Below are 24,002 nucleotides of genomic sequence, written 5' to 3'. Positions count from 1 at the left end.
TTTTATTTTTAGAGTGTCAGTTCGGTTTTTCATAGCTCGGCTCGCAGTCACGTCTCACTTTGGTCATGTATAAATAAAAGTAGTTATGTAGCAAGTAGTAAATAGGAAGGATATCTCGTTTTATGGTTAAAGTTTTCATGACATGTCAGTTACATATTGATAAGGATCATGGTGTTCCAACTGGACCTATTACACGATCCAAAACCAAGAATACCAACAAGTATTCATTTTTCATCTACTTGGATAGAGTTAGTTCAACCATTATTTGATGTGTTACAAACTGATTCAATTAAGAAATGACCATTTTGAGCTTTAGATGTGAATATTTGCACGGTCGAAGTAGCAGATGAAGTTGCTATAAATTTCACTTGATTGATAAGTTGTTAGAAAACTTTATTTATTATTTTTAATTTCATAATTCTTGTAGTGGGCAAAAGGGTGGGAAGTTTTTTGTCAATTTTTTTTTGGTGGAGAATTAAAGGGTGAGAGTAAACTATGTCTACTAACTTCTCGTGTGGAAATGAGAGTAAATTATGACCATTAACTTTAGTGAGCATTTTAAGAATTGAAATTTATTTTGTCTAGAAACTATAAATACCCACAAATTACAATGGAAAAGACAACTTTTGTCATTTATAAGTTTCAAGAAATTTTGGTCAATCAAGTCTTGATCAAGTTCGATGGTGGGGTGACTCAATTTAGAATAAGATTTCAAATCTTGGTTCTAGATCTTTGATCTTAAGAGGTAATCTAATCTTAGCTTATCTTGGTTGATTCGAATTTTTTATAAGGAGGTGTTTATTTCTTTGATTTAAGTGTTTTTGCGTCATCAAACGCTTGGTTCATTGAACTAAGGATTAGGGTTGCCTTAATATCTTTTACTTTGGGAAAATATAAACATAAGTTCTTTGTGATGTGCTACCAATGCTTGTTGGAGACATTGCTTGGCCGACCTTGACAATTTGATAGGAAGGTCATGTATGATGATTATTTGAATAGGTATTCCTTTATAAAAAAAAAAATGGTAGAAAAACCACTCTTGTTCCTTTGAGTTCTGCCGATGTATTTCTGATCAATTAAAGTTAGGAAGAAAATTGAGAGAAAAAAATAGTGAAAAGAAGAATAAAATTGAAAAAAAAAAAAGTTAAGTGAGTTGTTTGGCTAAAGTTGGAGAAAAAGGGGAAAAGAATAATGAAATTGAAAAAAAAAAAGAAAGAAAGTGAGTTGTTTGGCTAAATTGGAGAGGTTAGAAGGACAATGTTTTCACAAAAAAAACTATCATGAACTTATGTACAAGGAAGAATGTTTGGACTCTAATGATAACAACTTGTCTTTGCTTAGTATGTTTCAATATCTTTTACAAGAATTTGAGGATGTGTTCCAAGATGCAGTACCTAAAGAACTACCTCCCATTAAAGGTATTGATCATAAAATAGACTTAATTCCGGGGCTGTCATTCCTAACAAGCGAGCTTTTAGAGCCAACTCAACTGAGACTAAAGAAATTCAGAGGCAAGTAGAGGAGCTCATGGAGAAGGGCTATATACGAGAAAGTTTGAGTCCATGTTTTGTACCAGTCTTATTGGTGCCAAAGAAAGATGGAACGTGGCACATGTCCTTGAATTATATGCTTGATGAATTGCATGATTCATGTCTATTTACAAAGATTGATTTGAAATATGGATATCATCAAATTAGAATGCATGGAGGAGAGGAATGAAAAACAACTTTCAAAACTAAGTTTGGATTGTATAGCTTGCTTGTTATGCTTTTTGGGTTGACTAGTCCTCCTAGAACATTTATGTGCTTAATGAATCATGTTTTGAGAGAATATTTGGGAAAACATGTTGTGTATTTTGATGATATTTTAATTTATTCGAAGACTTTGCATGAGCATGTGAAGCATGTTAATCAATTTTGATTACGCTTAGCAATTTTTGGCTTCATATTAGTAAAAATGGAGTAAAGTAGACGAAGATAAAGTTAAATTAGTGACCTTTTATTTAGATTTGATTTAGTTATTTGAATTAGATTTGATTTAATTATTTGATTTAGATTTCCTTGTTTTCCGTGTATTCTGTAAAGTTTTATAATAGTCATTTTCATTCTTCAATAGAATATGAGATTTCTCCTAATCCTACTGATCTTTCTAGTTTTTATCTTTGTTCTTAACATTTGGTATCAGAGTCATGTCCTAAACTTAGCTAAGTTAAAATTAAAAGTAGCAGTCTTATATGTGTGTCGTAGTAAAAGTATTTCGATGGAGAGTTCATTTGTGTAGTTTGCAATTATGAAATTTGATGAATACTATGATCATTGGGCGATGCTCATGGAAAACTTTTTGCGTTCAAAGGAGTACTAGGGTGTAATGACCCTAAATTTCACCTGTTTAGTCTAAGATCATTACTATACCTTGGAATGCGGAATATACAATAAATGAGCCCTATTCATAAATGCGACTTACTCTCACCTTTTATTACCTCGTGAAATAGAATTACAAGGGAAATAAAGGAAAAGAACATTAAACATTATTGAGATAAAGGAAAAGGAACAAAACCGAAATGAATGTTTGTTTCTACCCTATTGTTTATTATGCAAATACAAATCAACCTATACTAACCTATACAAACCTATACTAATGATGCAAACCGAATTCAACCTAGACTATGAAATGAAAAAACAACTACCCTATGCATGTGCCATGGTCCAGGGGTGTACGATGCCGCCGTTGATGTCACATGGGTGCCTTGCCCTTATTTGAAAAAGTAAAGTAGCACGAGTGTGAATGTTTGATTAATCCACCACACTTAAATGGTATGAAAGTTATCTTATTTATAATCAAATAAATTACAAGGATATGGAAATAGTAATAAAGGAAAATAACAATAAATGGAGAGATACCTATGATAATAAGGAAAATATTAGATATTTGCCTTATAATAAAATATCAAATATAATATATATGGTAAACTATAATTTATTACTAAATATCCTTAACACCCCTCCGCAAGCTAAGCGTCGGATTTAAACGAACGTGAAGCTTGAATCTGAAAAATTCAAAGAGGTTGAGAAACACTTTTCATGAAGATGCTAACAACCCGGTTCTTGGCCATCAAAAAATTGCAGAGGGATCGCCGCTCAGCGGCGATGCTGCCTTGGCTTCGACGAGAATATGTCTAACCCATGAAGAGGGATTGTCGCTTAGCGACGATGCTGCTTTGGCTCTGGTGAGAATATTTCTAACCCCAAGAAGTAGAAGAGGAAACCTAGAGCAAGGAATAAAGACAATGTTGAAGTCGGAAGAGTCGCCACATTGGGCGAAGGAGCCAATTTTGGCGAGAAGGGCAGTCGGAAGAGTCGCCTCATCGGGCGAAGAAGCCAATTTTGGTAGGAAAGGCGGCGGCAACTTGGTTGGCGAATAGGCCAGTGCGGCACCCAGATTCCGAAGGTAAATCTTTGCAAAAGGTTGATAGGTTTAGGTTAGGGTTTATGTGAAGGATGAAGGTTGATTGGGAAGAAAATGAGAGAGACTATATTGGCCAAGGGGAAAACCGATTGGGTTGGAAAAGGTGAGGTTGTATGTACACAGTATGACGAAAGGTGATTTGGAGGTCAATAAGGTGGAGCTGAAGAGTAATCAATCGGCTCCGACTACGGCAGCCATGAAGACTGCCCTTGCGGCGTCAAAACCAGCAGGGGTGGTGGAGAAGAAGATTAGAGGATTCAAAAGCCATTGAAAGGAAAGGATCGGGTTGTTAAACCGAGAGGGCTCTGATACCATGTGAATGTTTGATTAATCCACCACACCTAAATGGTATAAAAGTTCTCTTATTTATAATCAAATAAATTACAAGGATATGGAAATAGTAATAAATGGAAATAACAATGGGAAAGATACCTATGATAATAAAGCAAATATTAGATATTTTCCTTATAATAAAATATCAAATATAATATATATGGTAAACTATAATTTATTACTAAATATCCTTAACAACGAGGCTTGAGTATTTCTAGAATACTCAGTAAGTGACCCCCTATCGGGGTTATGCAACAATCACACGCAATGAAATGATGTGACCTATCGTTTCGTTTCGTTTTTCCTACGGTGCTGTCCTAACGAGTAATCGTGGACGTGTACCATATACTCTACACACAGCCCATACGTGCGAGTATGGGCTCACCAGCTAGTTCGCACATCGCTGGGCCACTTTCCTTATCCGGTGGGCATACTCTGGGAACCCCTTATGCTGGGACCCGTTAAAACTAGTAACCGTCACGGCAGCGCTATGCAAAGCATAACGATCGTTGTCCTGCCATTGGATGTACGCGTCCGTACCCTCGTGATGGGATAGGGGTATCCCCCCAGATGCATGAACACACAATATGCATGAGGCCCCCACTAATCCTACATTTAACATTAATGAACATAACCCCTTGTCAAGTTTCATGCTTACATGTCATTCTCATTTTCATTTCTTTACATATCATACATATTTCTATCAGGGTTATGTTTCCATGTAGTTTACCGTATTTCATGTCATACAATTCATGCTGCATACATTCAAATATTTCGTACAATCATGCCATAATCATTCAGGAACACATATCATCACATGCATATCATATCACGTCAAACAAAGCAGCATACATAGTATACATTCACGTTCACATGAGTTCGTACTTAAGCACATTAAACTGGCATACAAATCAATGACACGTGCAAATCCACGGGCACGTCCAACATACAACAATTAAGGCGTAACCTACGACGGGTGAGCCACTTACCTGGTTAGTTTAAGTCGTTGTCACATATATATCCTTAATGAAAGTTCGATTCCATCCTTTAAAATCCAAGTCAACCTATGTGAGCCAATGACATCAGTTTCAAGTTTGAACTCTATAAAATTATTTCTCTAATTTACATGGTTAAAATTCTGATATTTACTGTTAGACAAAAATTTAATGGAGTTTCATACCCTCTCATATTTCCGGTTTTATTTTTAAATTATGTTCAACCAATCTTCCCTTCTCCCTCTTTGTAATTATTTTCTAGATTTTCAATTTGGTAAACATTTTTAATTCTATAAATAAGATATTCCTCTAATCTATATTTATTTTCATCTGTAAACAAATATTGTTGACCAATTTTAATCTATTGTTTGGCTACTATACCTATTTATGGATCTGTAACTAAAATTTTTAACCTTATTTCCTATAACTTACCCTAAAGGAAAAAGGAAATATGAGATAGGATTTTAGGGTAATAATATACCAAAATCTCTCCAGGTAGATCTGCATCATATCATTGTTGAAACACCATTTTACTTTTTTCCAAATCTGACATTTTTTTCCATGGTGGCTCTCTCACACCTATTATTAGAATTGAAAAACTTATAAAAGGCTTTTCTATTGTAAAGTCAAAGCAAAGAAAGAGCAAAGAAAAAGAAAAGAGCATAAGAAAAAGAAAAGAGTAGAGAAAAAAGTAGAAAAGGTTTTTATTTGGATAAACTCAGTATTGTTTTTCTCATTGTCTCTCCACCCTCGACATCTTCACAAATACGCAATTTGTATTTTCACAAATTGGTATCAAAGTGTTCTATCGTTAGTGTGTGTGAGATTTATTTCACAAATTAGCGAGTTTTCTTTAATAGTATGCACATTTTAAGAACCTTAAAGGGAAGCTTGAAGGTGAAAGCCCAAAGAGGACAATGTATGCTAGAGGTTGGCTTGGGCCATTATAGAACCAATTAGAGCTGCAGTAGAGCCCAAACCAGTTACGACTCCTGTATAGTCGGAATCTACCCAGGATTCTGTTACAGGGTAGACACTGTCAATTCAGGTGTTTGAATAGATGGAGGCGCCATCATAACAGGTGTAGGAGCAATCAATAGCTCCACCTCTGAACATGACTATGATCCCCAAAAAACTCTTCAAATGTTAATGTTGGCTGCATGGTCAATCAGAGAGGGGATAACATGTTGACTTCTGGCAAAACGTCGACGAAAAACAAACGACCAAAGAAAGTTTCTTCGAAGAAATAATAGAGGAAAATAAAAAGAGAGAGGGAGAGAATTTGCTGAAGACCTGATGTTTATTTCTCGTTCAGCTGAATTATTTAAATAACAAACCTAATTACAAAAATAGAAAGAGTGGGCGAAAACTTTGCCCAAAGTTAGTAAAAAATGGTCCGCCAAATTTACGCTCTTCCATTAGCGTGAATTCAGTAATTTAAAAGGTCAAAACAACTTAACTAAATTTAAGAACCATAGCTTTTATTTAATAATCTCCTCCTAAAAGTTGTGCTATATCTACCTTATTATTTGAACTTCAATCTTTGAGCGTAGTTCTTCAAATTTTACCCACGCCAGGGACTTGATGAAAATGTCTCCAAGTTGTTCATCTATTCGGGTGAAATCAATCTTGACAAGCCCTCGATCTGCACATTCTCGAATGTAGTGGAATTTTATTTCTATGTGCTTGCTCTGGTCGTGCAAAACTGGATTTTTGATCAGGGAGATCGTAGCTTTGTTGTCCACGTATAGCATTGGTGGATCGCTTTCTCTCCTGATGAGTTCTTCCATTAGTTGCGCAAGCCAGACCCCCTGTGTTGTTGCCATCAAAGCGACGATGTATTCTGCTTCGCAGGTACAAAGCAACTACCTTCTGTTTTGTTGATTGCCAGCAGATCGCGCCGCCTAAGAGGAAGTAGATCATTCAACTGGTGCTCTTACGATCATCAACGTCACCGGCCATGCCACTATCACTGTAGCCGACCAACTTGAGTTTCTTCTTTCCTCTCCCTGCGCAATGTCTTACACCCCAGCCTCTGGTTCCAGCTACATAGCGCAGGATGTGTTTGACAGCCACAAGATGCTCCTCCCTAGGTGCTTCCATAAACCTACTCACATATCCAACAAAATAAGCAAGATCAGGATGAGTGTTTACCAGATAGCGCAGACTCTCGATAATGTTGCGGTAATTGGTGGAGTCGGCTGTCGTCGTAGTGCTGGCCTTCCTTAGTTGGAGTCGGGCCTCCATTGGCGTCCTTGTAGGATTACTGTCTGCAAGCCCAGTTGTGTCCAGCAGCTTCTTCACGTACGCACTTTGGCAGATGGAGATGTCGATAGAATTCTGTTGCACTTCGATGCCGAGAAAGTAGCTGAGCACGCCGAGATCGCTCATCTTGAAGTTCTTTGACATCTCTTTCTTGAACCTTCCGAGGACTTCCATGTCGCCTCCAGTGATTATGAGGTCGTCGACGTACACTCCCACGATCAGTCGCTACTTGCCATGGTCGTGCGTGTACATGTCATGCTTAGAGGCACAACGCTTGAACTTCAGTGACAGTAGGGTACTGTTGAGCTTCGCGTTCCAGGCTCGTGGTGCCTGCTGAAGCCTGTAGAGTGCCTTGTGCAGGTGCAGTACCTTACCCGGGTTATCGTTGTCCAGGAAGCCAAGTGGTTGTCGGACGTAGACGATCTCTTTCAGCTCTCCATTAAGGAAAGCGGACTTCACGTCCATGTGGTGGACCTCCCAAGAGTAATGTGCCGCGATTGCCAGCAAAAGGCGGACGGATTCTAACCTTGCCACCGACGCAAATACCTCTTCGAAGTCCACTCCTTGCTTCTGGACGTAGCCCTTCGCCACCAGACGGGTCTTGTGCTTCACAACTTCTCTCTTTTCGTTGCGCTTGATTTTGAAGACCCATTTGAGCCCTATGGCTCGGTGTCCCGGCAGCATATCCTCCAGACTCCATGTTTGGTTCTCGATGATGGATGTCATCTCATCCTGCATTGCCTTCAACCAGCATGGGTTCCTTTCTGCTTCGGCGAAGGTGTTCGGTTCATCTGCGCTTATGGCATGCAGTTCGGCCACTTCTTCGAGTTCACGCACCGCCAGTTCAGGTGGTTCACCTCCTCCCACTGGGTCGTCCATCCTCCGATACCTTGCCACCAGATCATCATCGTGATCGGCATCCAATGTCGAATTTGCAATCCGTGGTGTTGCGGACTCCACTGGTTCAGGGGGTGCACCTGCTGGTGACGGTGACGGTTCCTAATGCTGGGCTTCTCCTTCTTTCGGCTCGGTGATGAGGTACTCCACTTTGAATTAATTTGGGTTGTGGTCTGCCTTGATCATGTCATTCTACTGCCAGAAGGTACTTTCTTCGAAGATGACGTCGCGAGATACGTGAGCTCGCCCCCCTACAGGATCATAAAGTCTGTATGCCTTGCTCCCAGGTTCATAACGATGAAGACGACCTTTAGCCCCCTGAGATCGAGCTTGGTGAGGTGGGGACGCGTTATCTTCATGTATGCGACGCAACCGAACACGTGGAGATGATGTACAACTGGCTTTCTGTTGTACCAGGCCTCATATGGCGTCTTCCCGTCGAGGCTTCAAGTTGGTGACCGATTAAGAAGATAGACGACCGTCATTACCGTCTCTCTCCAGAATCTCCCAGGCATCCCGATTGTCACCAACAATTACCTCGCTGTCCCGACGATGGTCTGATTTTGGCGCTCCACTACTCCGTTCTGTTGGGGGGAGTAGGGCGCCGTTAGATGCCATTGTATACTGAACTCGTCGCAGTACTTATCGAAACTTTCCGAGGTGAACTCTCTACCTCGGTCTGTACGCAACACTCGCATCTTTTTCTCACATTCGGTCTCCACTCGCGATTTAATGCGCTTAATCGCCTCTGCCGCCTCACTTTTCGCTTGCAGTAGGGTCAGCCACATGAAGCAGCTATTGTCATCGACTAACAGGAGGAAGAGACTCTTACCGCCTGGGGTCACCGGCTTGATGGGCCCGCAGATATTGCCATGTATAAGCTCCAACGGCTCATCGATGAGGTAGGATGTTCGAGACGAAAAGGGTGTACGCCTCTGTTTGTCGATGAGGCACCTGTCGCACAACTTGTTCATGCCTTTGATTGCCGGCAAACCGTGCACCATCTCCTTCTTCTGTAGCTTTTCTAGTGTAGGAAAGTTTAAGTGCCCGTACCTTGCGTGCCACCTCCAAGATACCTCTTAGAGGGTCGCTAGTACCCTTGGTGTTCAAATTGTTAGAAGAGGTATAAACAGGAAAATAACTCAATACTCTCACTTCAAACTTTTTGTTACACTACGTATGTTCACGTTGATCCAGGAAGAGAGACCAGCTTGATGCTAAGGGTGTGAAATGTTACTTCATACGCTACGATTCTGACATATTAAGGTACAAGTTTTGGGATGACAAGAATAGAAAAATTCATTTGATGAGGCTCTACAGATGGAAGATTCAACCAAGTGGGAGCAAGCCATGGATGATGAGATGAAGTCATTTGAAAAAAAATAATACATGGTTGTTGACTGAGTAACCAACCGGAATGAGAGCTTTGTTAAATAAAATGGGAGTTCAGAATCAAGGTTTAACTAGATGGAAAAATAAGGTTGATGGCTGCAGTTAAAAGATATTCATTAAGGAAAAACATTGATTATGCTGAAATCTTTTCTCCTGTTGTGAAATTAACTATTATCTGAATTTGTTGAGTATTGTTGCATCGAAAAATTTGCACATTACGCAAATAGATGTAAAAACAACGTTTTTATATGAAGATCTAGATGGAGAGATTTATATGCATCAATGAGAAGGGTTTGCAGCTCCAGACAAGGAACACATGATGTGTAAGCTCAAAACAATGTTATAAAATGTTTGACTCATTCATGTGCAAGAGTGGTTTACACAGAAGTGTAAAGGACCATTGTTGTTACTTAAAAGAAACAGATTGATTCTTATGTGTTTCTACCCTTGTATGTGGATGAAATACTGATTGCAGGATCTAGTATAACGAAGATAAACCACTTGAAGACAAGCATGTCTTCAGTATTTGAGATGAAATATTAAGGAGCAGCGAAGCAAATTCTTGGACTGAGAATTTCTCGAGATAGATTTGCTGACACATTTAATCTAACCTAAGAGCAGTACATTGAGAAGATGTTGTTCAAATTTAGGATGAATGATGCTAAACCCAGAACTACCTCTTTGCAAATTATATTAAATTGTCAAAGGGGAAATCTCCCAACACAGTTGAGGAATGTGAACACATGACATCAATTCGATACGCTTTTGCAGTTGGGAGTTTGATGTATGTTATGGTTTGCACTAGACCTGATATAACGCATGCAATGGGAGTTCTTAGCAAGTACATGGCAAACCCAGGAAAGAACGTTGGGAAGCTGTGAATTGACTTCTGAGATATTTGAGAGGTACATTAAGTACTTCACTTTGCTATGACAATGACAAGGTAGTTCTGCAAGATTTTATGGATGTTGATCTTAGTGGAGATGTAGACTCTAACAAGAGCACATTTTGATATATCTACACTATAGATGAAACAACAGTGCATTGGACGTCCAGACTTCAAAAATGTGTTACTCTTTCATCTACTAAGGCTGAGTACGTGACAATAGTTGAAGCTGGAAAGAAGATGATAGAGATGACAGACTATCTAGAAGAATTAGGCAAGAAGCAGTGTGAGAAGATTCTTTATACATATAGTCAGAGTGCCATACAATTGGTGAAGAACCTGATCTAACATTCAAAGACAAAACACAAAACACATTAGAAGACAATATCATTTCACTCCTAGCTTTGTTGAAGAAGGTGATATGTGTTCAGAGAAGATAGAGGGTGCACAAAATTCAGCAGATATGTTGACAAAATGCGTTGATGTTGAAAAATTGAGGTTGTGCAAAGGCTTAATTTGTTTTGTAGAGGAAGATATTGATGTTGTTTGATAATGAAATTCTTGGTTGATTGGATCAATCTTCAAGTAAAAAATTTTAGGTTATGGAGCCTCCAGGTTATTTATAATTTACTCAATGGTTATACATAGTAAAACTATATACAGATAAAGTAAATAGTCATATATGGTAAATAACTATGTATAATAAAAAAGCTATATCTTGTAAATCTATATAGGATAGACAGTTATATATATAATACATGATAGTAAACTGAATTATATATATATATATATGTATCTATAGGTAATGCTTTCAAAATGTACTTTATGCATTCTAGGTACTATTTATTAGTGACATACTTGAAGTCATCAATATAAATCTCTAGTCAATATTTATCCTTGCATTTTTTACTCTCATTTTCTTTGTGTTAATCTAGATCAAGTGTGTGTATTATTGTGCGGTCCTAACAATAAGAGTGCTCAAATACAATCCAAAACTATAAAACTTACTTGCTTTTTGACGTTCGTCGGAACACTGGCTCTCGGTCTGTATCAACTCTAATTTCTTTGACAAAACTTGTGTGAAATTCCTCTAATATCAACACACTAAAACTTTATAACTTAATTCCAAGAAAAGCTCTCAAATTTGAAGGGAAACTGAAATTAAGAACTGGAAACTCTTACCTTTAGTCCTTCCTTGATTCTTGATGGATTTGGACAAATGAAAAGCCCAAAATGATTTTTCCAAAGCTATTGAGCATTCTTGTGAAGAAACTTCGGCGAAACTCGGACTCAAAATCGCCATTTGGAGTGAATTTCCACTTTCTCTCTCGAAACCCTAAAACCCCCCATTTTCTTTTCTCTTTATTCATTTTCTTTCTTTCTTTTTTTTATCATCATTTACACTAGGGCCCATCAAGACTTCTAATTAGGCAAGGGTATTTTGCCTTTCAATTTTTCTTAATGTTTCTCTATTTTTTAATATTTTTCTTGAGTTCGTTGGATTTTTCTAAGAAATTTATATTCTATCTTATCTTCAAATTCAATCTCTAAGACTCTCAATAAATTCTTAGAAGTTCGACTTTAAAAGAAAAAAAATAAGATATTTAATAGCTTGTTAGGAATCAGGTGTTACAAATTCTCCCCTTCTTAAAAACTTTTGTCCTCGAAAGTTATTTATTCCTGATTCCTAGGGTATAACATCCTCTTGTCCATATTTTTCTCGTTCAAGTTGCTACGTTGTTTTGGAGGTACCTTTATTGAACCATGACTATAGACATCTGCTCGCTACACATCCTCCTATGAATGATGCAGTCGTACCAAACCATACTGTCTCTTGGGAACACGTCCTCGAATTCCTTGACCATCAATGTGTTTCAAACTTTTAGGGTGCTCCTAGTGCTACCCCACCTCTCGTTTGTGACGTTTCACCCTACAAGTTTAAGAGTCACTATTAATGCAATGTCATCCATCACGATGTGATCCCAATCACTTAGGCTCCAAAGGCTCTAACCCAAGTGCACATGCCTATCTTTCTAGCATCGTGCAGTCTTTCAGTGTGAACTAAGGAAGCTTGGGCTATCTCAAGTCCTAGATCTCGTCCTCAAAACTCGCAATGAAGTGGTCCATCTTCATCATCTCTGTTCTAACCATCTCTGGCGCAAACCTTACTTGTCTTTTGGGCACTAGGTCGTAATCATTGACCATCTTTTCACCCTATTTCGGTTCAAGGAAAGGTACCTAACTCTTGAGTCTTGCTACCATTAGGTAGTACTTGAATAGGTAGAAACTTTTGAACTGGGAGTATGTCTCTAACACTTCCTCAATATCGAGTATCTTTAGGGCACTTTTCTACTAAAAGTGTCATGCCTCTGTGCATGCACGTGGCATAGTGTACTAAAAGTCTCATGAACTAACTCCATTTTGGTGTACGTTGGTATATCTTCAAAGACGACAATAGTGACTGTATCAAGAAAGTCTTATGAACACTTGGTTCATGTAATCCTTAAACTCAGCAAAACATTAATTAGGTCATAGGTAATAACGGAAATATCTTAATACTCATAACTGCTCTTGAAAACAGACTTTCTCTTTAACCCTCATCTGAAGGTAACTTGACATTTTCCAGACCATTCATAATTGTCTCACCAAAGTCTCGTAGTTTCATCTCATGCGGCAAAATTGATCCCCCCATCATAGCGTTATGTCTTGTCTATTATCTTTGACTGAGCGAATGTGAGTAAATCGTTAGGGAGGAAAAAGCCGAAGAAATTGTTGGGAGAAGAAAATAACGGAAAAACAAAAGAGAGACAGTATGCGCTAAAGACCCGCTGATCTTTTGTCTCATTCAGTTGTAATATTTAAATAACAAATTACATACTAAAAATGGAAAGAAGTGGGCAACTTAATTAAAGCACTTACACTAGAAGTGGGTTTAACATAAAAATAGTTACCATCGTAAAAATGGAAAGAAGTGGGCAACTTAATTAAAGCGCTTACATTAGGCGTGGGGTTTAACATAAAAATAGTTACCTAATATGATTTTAAACCTAGGGATTTATCTAATAATCTCCTTCTAAAACCCTATGGTATATATCTACCTTTTTGAACTCCGATTTGAGCCCCTGGCTCGGTGTCCCGACGGCATGTCCTCCAAACTCCATGTTTGTTCAGCCACCTCTTCTTCGAGCTGGAGTCGCTAGTCTAGGTGGTACACCTCTTCTTCTGCCTTTGCTCGTGCTTGAATGCGCTTAATCGCCTCTGCCGCCTCACTTTTCGCTTGCAGAAGGATTAGTCACATGAAGCGGCTTTTGTCATCGACCAATAGGAGGAGGAGGGTCTTGCCACCTGGGGTTGCCGACTTGATGGGCCCGTAGATATCATCGTGCACGAGCTCCAACGGCTCACCGACGCGATATGATGCCTAAAATGGAAAGGTGGTGCACCTCTATTTGCCGATGAGACACCCGTCGCACAGCTTGTTCATGCCTTTACTTGCCGGCAAACCGTGCACCATCTCCTCCTCGTGTAGTTTTTGTAAAGTAGGAACGTTTAGGTGCCCATACCTTGCGTGCCACCGCCAAGATACTTCTTCGGTCCTGGCTGAGAGGTTGACCGGTTGCTCTATCTCTAACTCCAGGATGTAAAGGCAGTTTGTCGTGCATCAAACTTCCATGAGCAGCTGTCGTCGATCATCGCGGATCTTAAGTAGCAGCGCTCGATGAAAATGTGGCAGCCGGCCTCATCGAGTTGACCCAAGCTCACAAGGTTAGCCTTGAGCCTTGGGATATAAGTAGATGTCGGTCAGCTTGTGGTGCTCGTTTCTCTTGCTAACAAACAGAATGATGTCGGGAATCCTCGAGTCAAGCTCTGAGAACGTAGACCTGGCCCCATCATATGGTTTGTTGCCCTTATGTCGAGGACCCATCGCCGATGATCTTGTTGCTCGCCTCCATCGCTGGTGATCTTGCTGCTTGCCTCTTTCACCGATTTGAGTGAACACTCGCTCTTCCTTCATCTGAATTGGGGCCCAAATTGGTACCACCTTTGTTACGCCCAGCTGGAGCTCTTCCTCGAGTTCGACGCCCACCGGAGTAGAGTAGGAAAGTTTAGGTGCCCATACCTTGCATGCCACCTCCAAGATACTTTTCGGTCCTGGCCGAGAGGCTGACTGGTTGCTCTATCTCCAACTCCAGGATGTAAAGGCAGAACTGAATTATTACATTAATAATTAAAAATGACTTGAACCGCTCCCGAGGATCATGAACTGTGCGAACCAACCCTTAAAAACGTGAACCGGATTCCAAAGGCAGAAAAACACCCAAACTGCCTCTTCCATCTTCTTCTTTGGTTCAACTTGCTATCTCTTCTATTTTCAATCAATTACAACCTAAAATGAACTCTAATAACTTCAAAAAAATTACAGACCTTTCTTCATTCATTAAAGCCTATACACATTAGGCTTATTACAATAATTGTATCAAATGGAAGCATAAAAAAAATGCCAAAACCAAAACTATCCACTTTAGAAACCCCAAAATTTCATTCATGAAATGGTACCCATCATGATCAAATTAATGTAAATAAAGTGCCTACGGAAGCAATTTGGATCTGAGGCACTTTTAGAACATCAATTATAGTAAATAACTAGCATGTTCATAAGTATTAAAATTTAATGAGTTTGAATACTAACCCTTTGTAGTTCAAATTCCTTTTTCCTCACGAACCGGTTTCGAACCACCACTAGGGTCTTCTTCACTATCCTCCGGCCTTAGAACGGGATTGTGGAATCCGGTGAGTGACTAAACTTGGGAGGGATTTTGTATATATGAAAAGAGTGTTTGTGAGAGGTTTTTCACCAACAAGAAGACCTTTCATGTATTATTGATCACTCTATTTATAGAGTCATGTTTGCATGTTCATGCAAATTTGAGATGACCAAATTTTGACACTCAAAATTCCATTCAAATGTTTGGGATTATGTGGCTATGTGGCAAGCATGCATGCTTGAGTTAACCAAATTTTGACACTCAAAATTCCACTAAAATTTGTGGGATTTATTTGGCAAGCATGCCAGTTTGGTTAAACCAAATTTTGACACCTCAAACTTCCACTAACATGGATTTTTCCATTAAATGAAGTAAACATTTTGACTTTCTTCATTTTGATTCAACAATCCATTTGAATTATTAATTTCAAATTAAAGTAATATTAAATGATTAATTAAACTATTTAGTTAATATTTAATATTAATTCAAATGACAATCCCAATTAATTCCGACACATATTTGATTAAGATATTAAATCTTATTTAAATATCTCAGATTCGCTCTTTCTGTTTAATTCGTAAATAAAATAAAAAAGTGGTTAAATATATCGTATATATGTAGCGCATTCTCCCTAATTTGAATTTGAACACTTTGAACTCACTCGTCATACTGTTCTATGGTTTAGTCCGATATGAGCTAGTAGAGGGACCTAATGGACCTATAAATCATGGGCTCCAACGATCCAAGATTAACCGGTTAAACTCATTAACCTTGTTAACCAACATTCGTTAACTACTAGGACATTCCACTATAGCCTAGTAGTTGCACTCCCCTCACTATAGATATATTTCTGTCCATGATTAGTAAGTCGATCCTTCACAGGTTGTTCGCAACTAGAGCTGGGTCAATTTACCGTTTTACCCCTGAAGTTACTTATTGTTTCTTATGTCTCACTAATCATCTAATTAAGATCAAGTTACCTAGGTCATCGAATAAAAAGGTTACCTAGGTCATCGAATAAAAAGAAAATCAGTCTCAACAGTAAACGACATTAGTACTTGATCATTCCATCTTGCACCCCACGTCCCCAGCCATTTACCTAGTCTTTCCCCTGAAATGGGAGGCCTATTGAGTCGGCGAACTTGAGCCACTCTCACCCATGCAAATCTAAGGATAATTCCGAATAAACAGGAGTTCAACAGGAGTTCATGGTTAGCTCAGAATTAAGATCGAGTTACCTAGGTCATCGAATGAAACAAGAGTTCAACAGGAGTTCTGTTGAGGTTCAAGTAATCATACTATAGCAGTCGGTACTCGCTCCTCTTCATGGTTTTGTTGCCCCCGATCATACAGTTCAACGCTCACCGGTGGGTAATTGGCTCCTCCCCCAGCCGATACCGCCTTTATCACACCCAGCTAGAGCTCTTCCTCGAGTTCCTTCATCTGAATTGACAACAAATAGGTTGGTGCCGCGAATCCCCGGAGTCAAACTCAGAGAACGCAGACCTGGAGGCCCCGATCATATGGTTTGTTGCCCCTGTGTCGAGGACCCCATCGCCAGTGATCTTGCTCACCGGGCCTCTTTCACCGATTTGAGTAAATACTCGGTCCTCTCCATCATCTGATTTGGCTCCCCCAGTCGGTACTCACTCCTCTTCATGGTTTTGTTGCCCCCAATCATAGAGTTCAACGCTCGCCGGTGGGTAGTTGGGTTGTCGGATCGTTGTAGTTGGACCTCATCAACATCGGGTACTGCATGGTGGCAACGGTTGTCTCCCTAATCACTCGCTCGATGACAACTTGACATCCTTGACATCCATCTTCGCAACGTCGGCGTGGAGGAGTTTGTGAACCTGCCTGGAATAGACCCCACGATGTGTGTATTTTCGCACTTTGCATTTCTTCTACTTGAACCTGAAACATGTGTGTTATTAAGTCAATATTCTAACAAATTGAGCTAATCAACTTGGCTTTCATAAAACTAGGCTCTGATACCACTTGTTATCTTTGATTGAGCGAATGTGAGTAAATCGTTAGTGAGGAAAAAGCCAAAGAAATTGTTGGGAGAAGAAAATAACGAAAAAAACAAAGAAAGAGACAGTATGCGCTGAAGACCTGATGATCTAATTTCTCATTGAGTTGGAATATTTAAATAACAAATTAAAAATGGAAAGAAGGGACAACTTAATTAATGGGAAAGGAGTGGGCAACTTAATTTAAGAGCTTCAACTTTGGACTTCTCATTCACTTTAATGGTGTGAATTTAACCAAAAAATAGTTATCTACAAAATAGTAACTAAAAACTAGGAATGATTTTCCTAGGGATTTATTTAACATTGTCACCTACTTGACTTGAGAACTGACACTCATATGAGTTAAGTATGAACTATTTGGGAGTAGATAATCCTTACATAAGCTTACACAAGCCCACTACGTTCACCTAGGCTAGCTCTCGTAATTTTTTATGGTTGATCTAATCATGCCTCCTCTCGTAGTGATATCCCATCACTGGTGCTTTTGAGCACGTAAACCTCTTAGGCTCTTGCATGGGGTTCTAAGACTAGCCTCCTTAAACTCTAGAAATGCTTCCTCTACGTGTAATGTCCCATGTCTAGGTATTCCCCTAAGACATAAATGTCTCCAATTGGCCTTACCTGTTTGCAAACCACAAACACTACCACTAAGGTAGTTTCTTGAATATGTTGTCTATAGGCTCTGAGTTAAACTAGAGTCTTAGTCTTTATAATCTAGATAACATATTCGAGGATAGGTTCTTCCTAACACGGTGTTTGGAGTTTCCTTCCTTCAGACGATGAAGGTGTGGAAAACTTGTTATTACCTAGTTATGATTTGGACTATCGCTATGTGCCATAGAGTGTATGTTATAATTATTTTAGACTATGAGCTAATGTTCTACGTCATTTTTGTCCTATAATCTGGTTATGAATCGCATTGTCTCGTTTGGGTTGACTAGGTATCTTATAAGTACATTTTGGGCACAACTTCTATTTGTGAACTAGCCAATAAGAATTAGGGTCTACTTGTACATATGACTTAGTTGTCGAGATTCTAGGAGCCATAGAGGATATACTATTGAGGCAACCTTGATTGTGCCTTATGGAGAGCCATGATCTTTTACTATTCTAATCCAAGAGGAGGAGAATCCTTATGAGGAGAATCCTTATGTAGCAACGATAAAATAATAATAATAAATAAAAAAGATGGTAACCTTTCCCGAATATCTCTCCACGATGCCTCCCCCAAAGAATGATTAGTGATAGAGAAAAACAAAAAAAAATGTAACTGATTTTCCAACTCTCTCTCAATCTCTCACCGCTCCTTTTCTAAGATAACTATGCCAGTAATTCCTTCTTTCCTGCACAAACAAACAGAAATAACAAAGGTTGAAGCAGATTTCAGGTACATCCGGTAGCCATTTTTAGAGAAGGAATAAGAATCGATTAAAATTGGCTAAAAGTAAATGTGAACATGTAAACAAGGTAGAGATTGTGAATATAATTAAAAGAAAAAAAAAAAAAAAAGGGAAACACATCATAAGAGAAAAGAAAATATCTAGAAAATGTTCGACGACGGTATTAAATAGTTTGTATGAAAATAATAGTATAACAAACATATATAAACATTTCCATACTTAACTCATGCAAAGACTCTAAGGTTCCCATGAAGTATAACACATGGTCCAATGTAAATTAGAGAAACAATTTTGTAGAAATTCGAACTTGAAACTGATGTCATAGGCTCATATAGGTTGACTTGGATTTCAATGAATATAATCAAACTTTCATTAAGGATAAATTCGTGACAAGAAAGTAAGCTAATTAGGTAAGTGATCTTACTATCAGCATGGTTATATTGATCTGACATGTGCTCTATAGTTCTGCACATGTCATAAATTTGATGTGTGAACTGTTTATGAATTGATATGACTATGATATGTTATGCATGTATAATGATACGTGAATGGTATGATAACTCTTACGTTGTGCTGTGTGAGATAGGATACGAGAATGATGCAATAAACGTAATGTAATGATATGACTAAGATATGATTGATATAACAATATGGTAGATTATGTATAGCAAAGAATATGATTATGATAGATTGATAGAACGATATGGTTAGGACACGTTCCACTAACGGTATGACTAGGATACATCCTTAATGGTATGACAAGGATACATTCATGAAACAATATGGTTAGGATACATTCTTGTAATGGTAAAACTAGGATACGTTCATGACATGATATGATTTAAGATATGTTAGAAAACGATATGACTAAGGATATGCATATGGAAATGATATAACTACGAGGATATGGTCATGATAGATTGATAATACGATATGATAAGGTTATGTATAGAAAATGTTATGATTATGATAAATTGATAAAATGATACGATAAGATTATGTATAGAAAAACGTTATGGTCATGATAGACTAATAAAACGATACGATAAGGTTATATATAGAAAAAATTATGGTTATGATAAATTGATAAATCGATTCGATAAGTTTATGTATAGAAAACATTATGGTTATGATAAATTGATACGATAAGGTTATGTATGAAAAAATGTTATGGTTATGATAGATTGATAAAATGATATGGGAAGGTTATGTATCACAAATGATATGATTATAATGAGCTGATGAAACGATATGGTTAGGATAAGTTGAGGAAACGATATGACTAAGGTACATTTAGGAAACGATATAATTAAGGTACATTCATGAAACAATATGACTGAGATATGTATAAGAATATTAAAGCTATGATAAGTTAGGAAACGATATGACCTCGAAGTGTTTACGAAATGATATGATTATGGTAGGATATGAGAGTGACGAATATATATATATATATATATAAATATGTAGTAAAATGGTATGAGGATGATATGATATAGGTTATGGTATGAAATATGCGATTATTGATATGTTTATGATATGACATAGTACCGATATTTTAGGAATATGTTATGTGATTGTTATGATATACGATATGATATGATACGTGCATGTTGAGAATTTTTATGTCTGGAGGTATGAAAACGTTATGATATGATATATGTGCGACATAAATGATATGTTATGATTGACATGCAAAACGACAAACTAGCATGAAATACAACTCCGACGTATGCATGAAAGATATGATAAATATATGATAAACGATATGAAAAAAAATATGATATGTACGAAACGCTAGCGGGGTTGTATTAAATGATAATTAAAATGGAAAAATGTTGGGACCTCATGCATTGGGGGATACCCCTTATCCTTCACGATAGTACGGACGCATACGTTACGAGGTAGAAAAACAATCATTATGGTTATCATAATGTTGCGATGACCAAGCAGAAAAATGATCATTGTGTTTATCGTAATGTTGCGACGGTCATGCAGGAAAATGATCATTATGTTTAACATAATGTTGTTGTGTCGGCCAATTACTTCTAACGGGTGTCCGGCATCGAGAGCTACCAGAGAATGCTTGCCCAACAAGAAAAGGGGCCCAGGAGGTGTGCGAACTAACTGGTGGGTCCATACTCGCATGTGTGGGTCATGTGTAGGAAATTAATTACACATCCAAGCTGCCCGTTAGGATAGCTGCCATAGGGAAACATACTGTTATGATAAGTCTCATTCATGAAATTACATGTGTTTTTGCCTTTAATCTTAATAGTGGGGTTACTTATCGATAGTTTTTTAAATACTCAAGCCACGTGTTACTACTATTTCAGGTTAGAATAAGGCATTCCTATACGGTCGACGACGACATCGCAACTTGAGACAATGACACATGCGTAGGGTAGTCGCATTTATTTTCTTAGACCGAGGCTAGAATATAATGTTTTTGATTTAAATATTTATTTATTTTATTTAGTCTTTTGTTTTATCGTTTTAAGTTGTTTTCAAAACAAGCAAATCCATGGTTGTGTTTTAAGATGAAAGTTATGTTTTATGAAAGTTTAAATAAAATATTTTCACATTCAATATTTATGATATATATATAGTAGCGACCTTAGATTAAGTAGAAAATTGCGAGTCGTTGCACCATCGATTAGAATTCAGTAGGTAGATACATGCAGAGTGCGAGTATCATTTCAAAGCAAAAGGGCTCCTTCATACCTATGAGTATTACCTTAGGGCCTTTTCTATGGGCCACCGACTCAAGGCGTAATTCATGTAGGTTAATAAAAGGTCAGCATATGTAAAACATGGAGCTAAGAGAATTGAGACCCTTAAATTATGAACCTAGAAGGGGTTAGAGTACTCTTTATAGGAGGTATGTTTAGGTTTAGTTAGGTAGGAACTGCAAAAATCAATACCGACTTATGAAGTCACCATTTTGTTTATCTTTGGAGACAGTTATGATCACATAACCTAACTTTTTATATAAGAATAAGTTTAATTAGAGCGTGTAAATAGGTTGCTTACTAATACTTACTCTCTGACTAGAGCTTATAAATAGGTTGCTTACACTTACTTTTAGGTGACCAATAGAAAGTTGATCATCGTGGAGGCGTGTAGAGCCATGCACCGCTTGCGAGGGACCCTAGATCAAGTCATCTTCTTCAATGTCACTTTGGTGTTATTTTAATGTCCCCAAGTTTAAAACTTTTGTTATTTTGTACTAATTGTTAATAAATTCAACTACTTTTATGTTATGTTTGAATTTTAAAACTTTGTCTTTTGATTTCATGTTGCAACCCATGATTCGAAATCTTGAAAAGCGGGTCAATACCATTTTGGCTAACTCTAGAGACAATCAGGAGCACATAACCTAAATTTTCATACATAGGAATAAGACCGATAAGAGAATTTGTAACCTCAAAGAACTAACCAACACTTGATATTCAACCCACCATCGTCTTCTTTGCACTCAAACCCATAAAATTTTAGGTGAAAACCCTAAGTGGTTGAGTGGGTGAGAGTGAGGGTGGGAACGGAGGAAGAGCCGCACCACCAAACACCACAAGCTTGGCCCGGATTCGATTCCTATTCGGAACCAGGGATAAGCTTAGCCCCACTTCCAAACGCTCCATAATTCGGTTGCCTAACACAAATTATACCAAAAAAAAAATAATATTCCAGAATCAGATTCCATCCAACAACAAACATGAAAAGAACAGGGAAGAACAGATAATGTTATTTTGCTTTGAAAATTGGTAATATCTATAGCTAAGCTGAGATTGGGAAATGGAAGAAAAATGGTTCTCTGGATAAATCATTGCTTTTGATTTTCATAATCTTGTCGGGTAATTTCTCTTTTTCTCTATGCCTGCCGTGCCAGCACAGTTGAAGTAACAAAAAAGAAAAAGAAAAAAAAAAAAAAAAAGAGAGAGAGAAAAGGTGGAGATTAATAATAATAATCATAATAACAATAACAACAATAATAAAATATTGAATTATTGATGGGCATCATCNAAAAAAAAAAAAAAAAAAAAAAAAAAAAAAAAAAAAAAAAAAAAAAAAAAAAAAAAAAAAAAAAGAGAGAGAGAAAAGGTGGAGATTAATAATAATAATCATAATAACAATAACAACAATAATAAAATATTGAATTATTGATGGGCATCATCATCATCATCGCCACCAGAATCGGCTGCCGGTGATCAGAGGCACAAGGCGGTACATCCAAGATCATCGGCGGCCAAATCAAGAAGTTCGGAGGGTGGAATGTTCAGATCGAACGGCAGAGGGGGTTTCCGAGGGACCATGGAGGAGGAGGCTATGTCGTCTCCGTCGTCGATGACGGAGGAGGAGGAATCGCAGTCGCTATGACAATCCTCAGGGAGGAGAGGCGGCGTGCGTGGGTAGCGGCGGGAGGGAGAAGCGGTTGTGGCAGCGGCAGAAGGAGGGTGGGGCCCACTGAAGGATTCGACGGTAGAGCTCAAACTGCTGGAAGTAGGTCTGTGAGGGTTATTTATCTGAAATCGAGGATCGAGGAAGGGATCTGGAGCGTTGACGGGATGAGGGTGCGGGTGAGGGTGAGGATAAGGAGGGTAATCGAAGAAGGAGATGGGATTAGCGAGAGGGAAGTTGGTTTTAGCTTTAGGGCCACGGAGGGTTATAGCGGCGTTGTCGTAAGCACGGGCGGCGTCCTCTGCGGAATCGAAGGTCCCTAGCCATACTCTGGTCTTCTTCCAAGGGTCTCTGATCTCCGCCGCGAATCTACCCCATGGCCGCTTTCGAACTCCTCTGTATCTCCTCTCCGATCCGGGAGGTGCTGCCTCACGCGCCGCAGCCGTCGCCGTCGCCGCCCCTCTCCCTCTTCTCATCACTACTACGATTCGTCGTCAAAACGGAAGATCACGGCGGCGGATTGATTGATAGATAGATGAAGGCGGAGAGAGAAGGAGAGAGAGAGAGAGAGAGAGAGAGAGAGAGAGAGAGAGATTCTTAGTTGTGGAATTGCAGAAATGGCAGACCCCAATTCAATGTTTGTTCGGAGGAGAGAGAGAGGGAGAAAGGGTCAGGTCCGTGAGGAGGAAAAACTGGATGCCACCAGCTCCACCTTCTCAGCTTCTTCACCAAAATTAAATTATTCCTTTTTTTTTTATTTTTTTTATTTTTTATTTTTTTCTGGCTGTAGTATTATTCCAATTTCCTAATTACTTTTTTTTTTTTTTTTTTTTTTGTAAAATTAAAATATTTATTTGCTTTCTCGATTTCTCTACCATTGCTCGCCCCCACAAACCGACTGGCCCCTCCATTACTTTTCTTCGTAGACCAGTATTTTATTTTTATTTTATTTTTATTTTTTTCCTCAAGATAATAATAATTAACATATTCGTGTAGCGCTAGTTCAAATTATCTTGTTTGAAACTACGTATTTGCCCCTCGTGTTTAAAGCGAGATTACTACTATGCCCTCCCGCGTGTTTCCCACTCTCCCCGCGTGAGAAAAAACAAAAGCAATTTTCATTTTTGATTATTTACTTGTTTTTAAATATTAAGATTTACTAAATTTGAATA

General features: G+C 38.3%; 1 protein-coding gene across 1 annotated transcript; it reads right to left on the bottom strand.

The window, feature by feature from the left end:
• Window positions 1-22,542: 22,542 nt before the first annotated feature.
• LOC111465111 (ethylene-responsive transcription factor 3-like) lies at window positions 22,543-23,542 on the bottom strand. The gene has a single exon (XM_023109409.1). It carries the CDS (start codon window positions 23,304-23,306, stop codon window positions 22,641-22,643), a length of 666 nt encoding a protein of 221 aa, XP_022965177.1. The 5' UTR covers window positions 23,307-23,542; the 3' UTR covers window positions 22,543-22,640.
• Window positions 23,543-24,002: the final 460 nt, after the last annotated feature.

The sequence above is a fragment of the Cucurbita maxima genome, unplaced genomic scaffold, assembly GCF_002738345.1.
Source record: "Cucurbita maxima cultivar Rimu unplaced genomic scaffold, Cmax_1.0 Cma_Scf00028, whole genome shotgun sequence".
NCBI lineage: Eukaryota > Viridiplantae > Streptophyta > Magnoliopsida > Cucurbitales > Cucurbitaceae > Cucurbita > Cucurbita maxima.
This window is presented reverse-complemented; position numbering and strand designations above follow the sequence as displayed.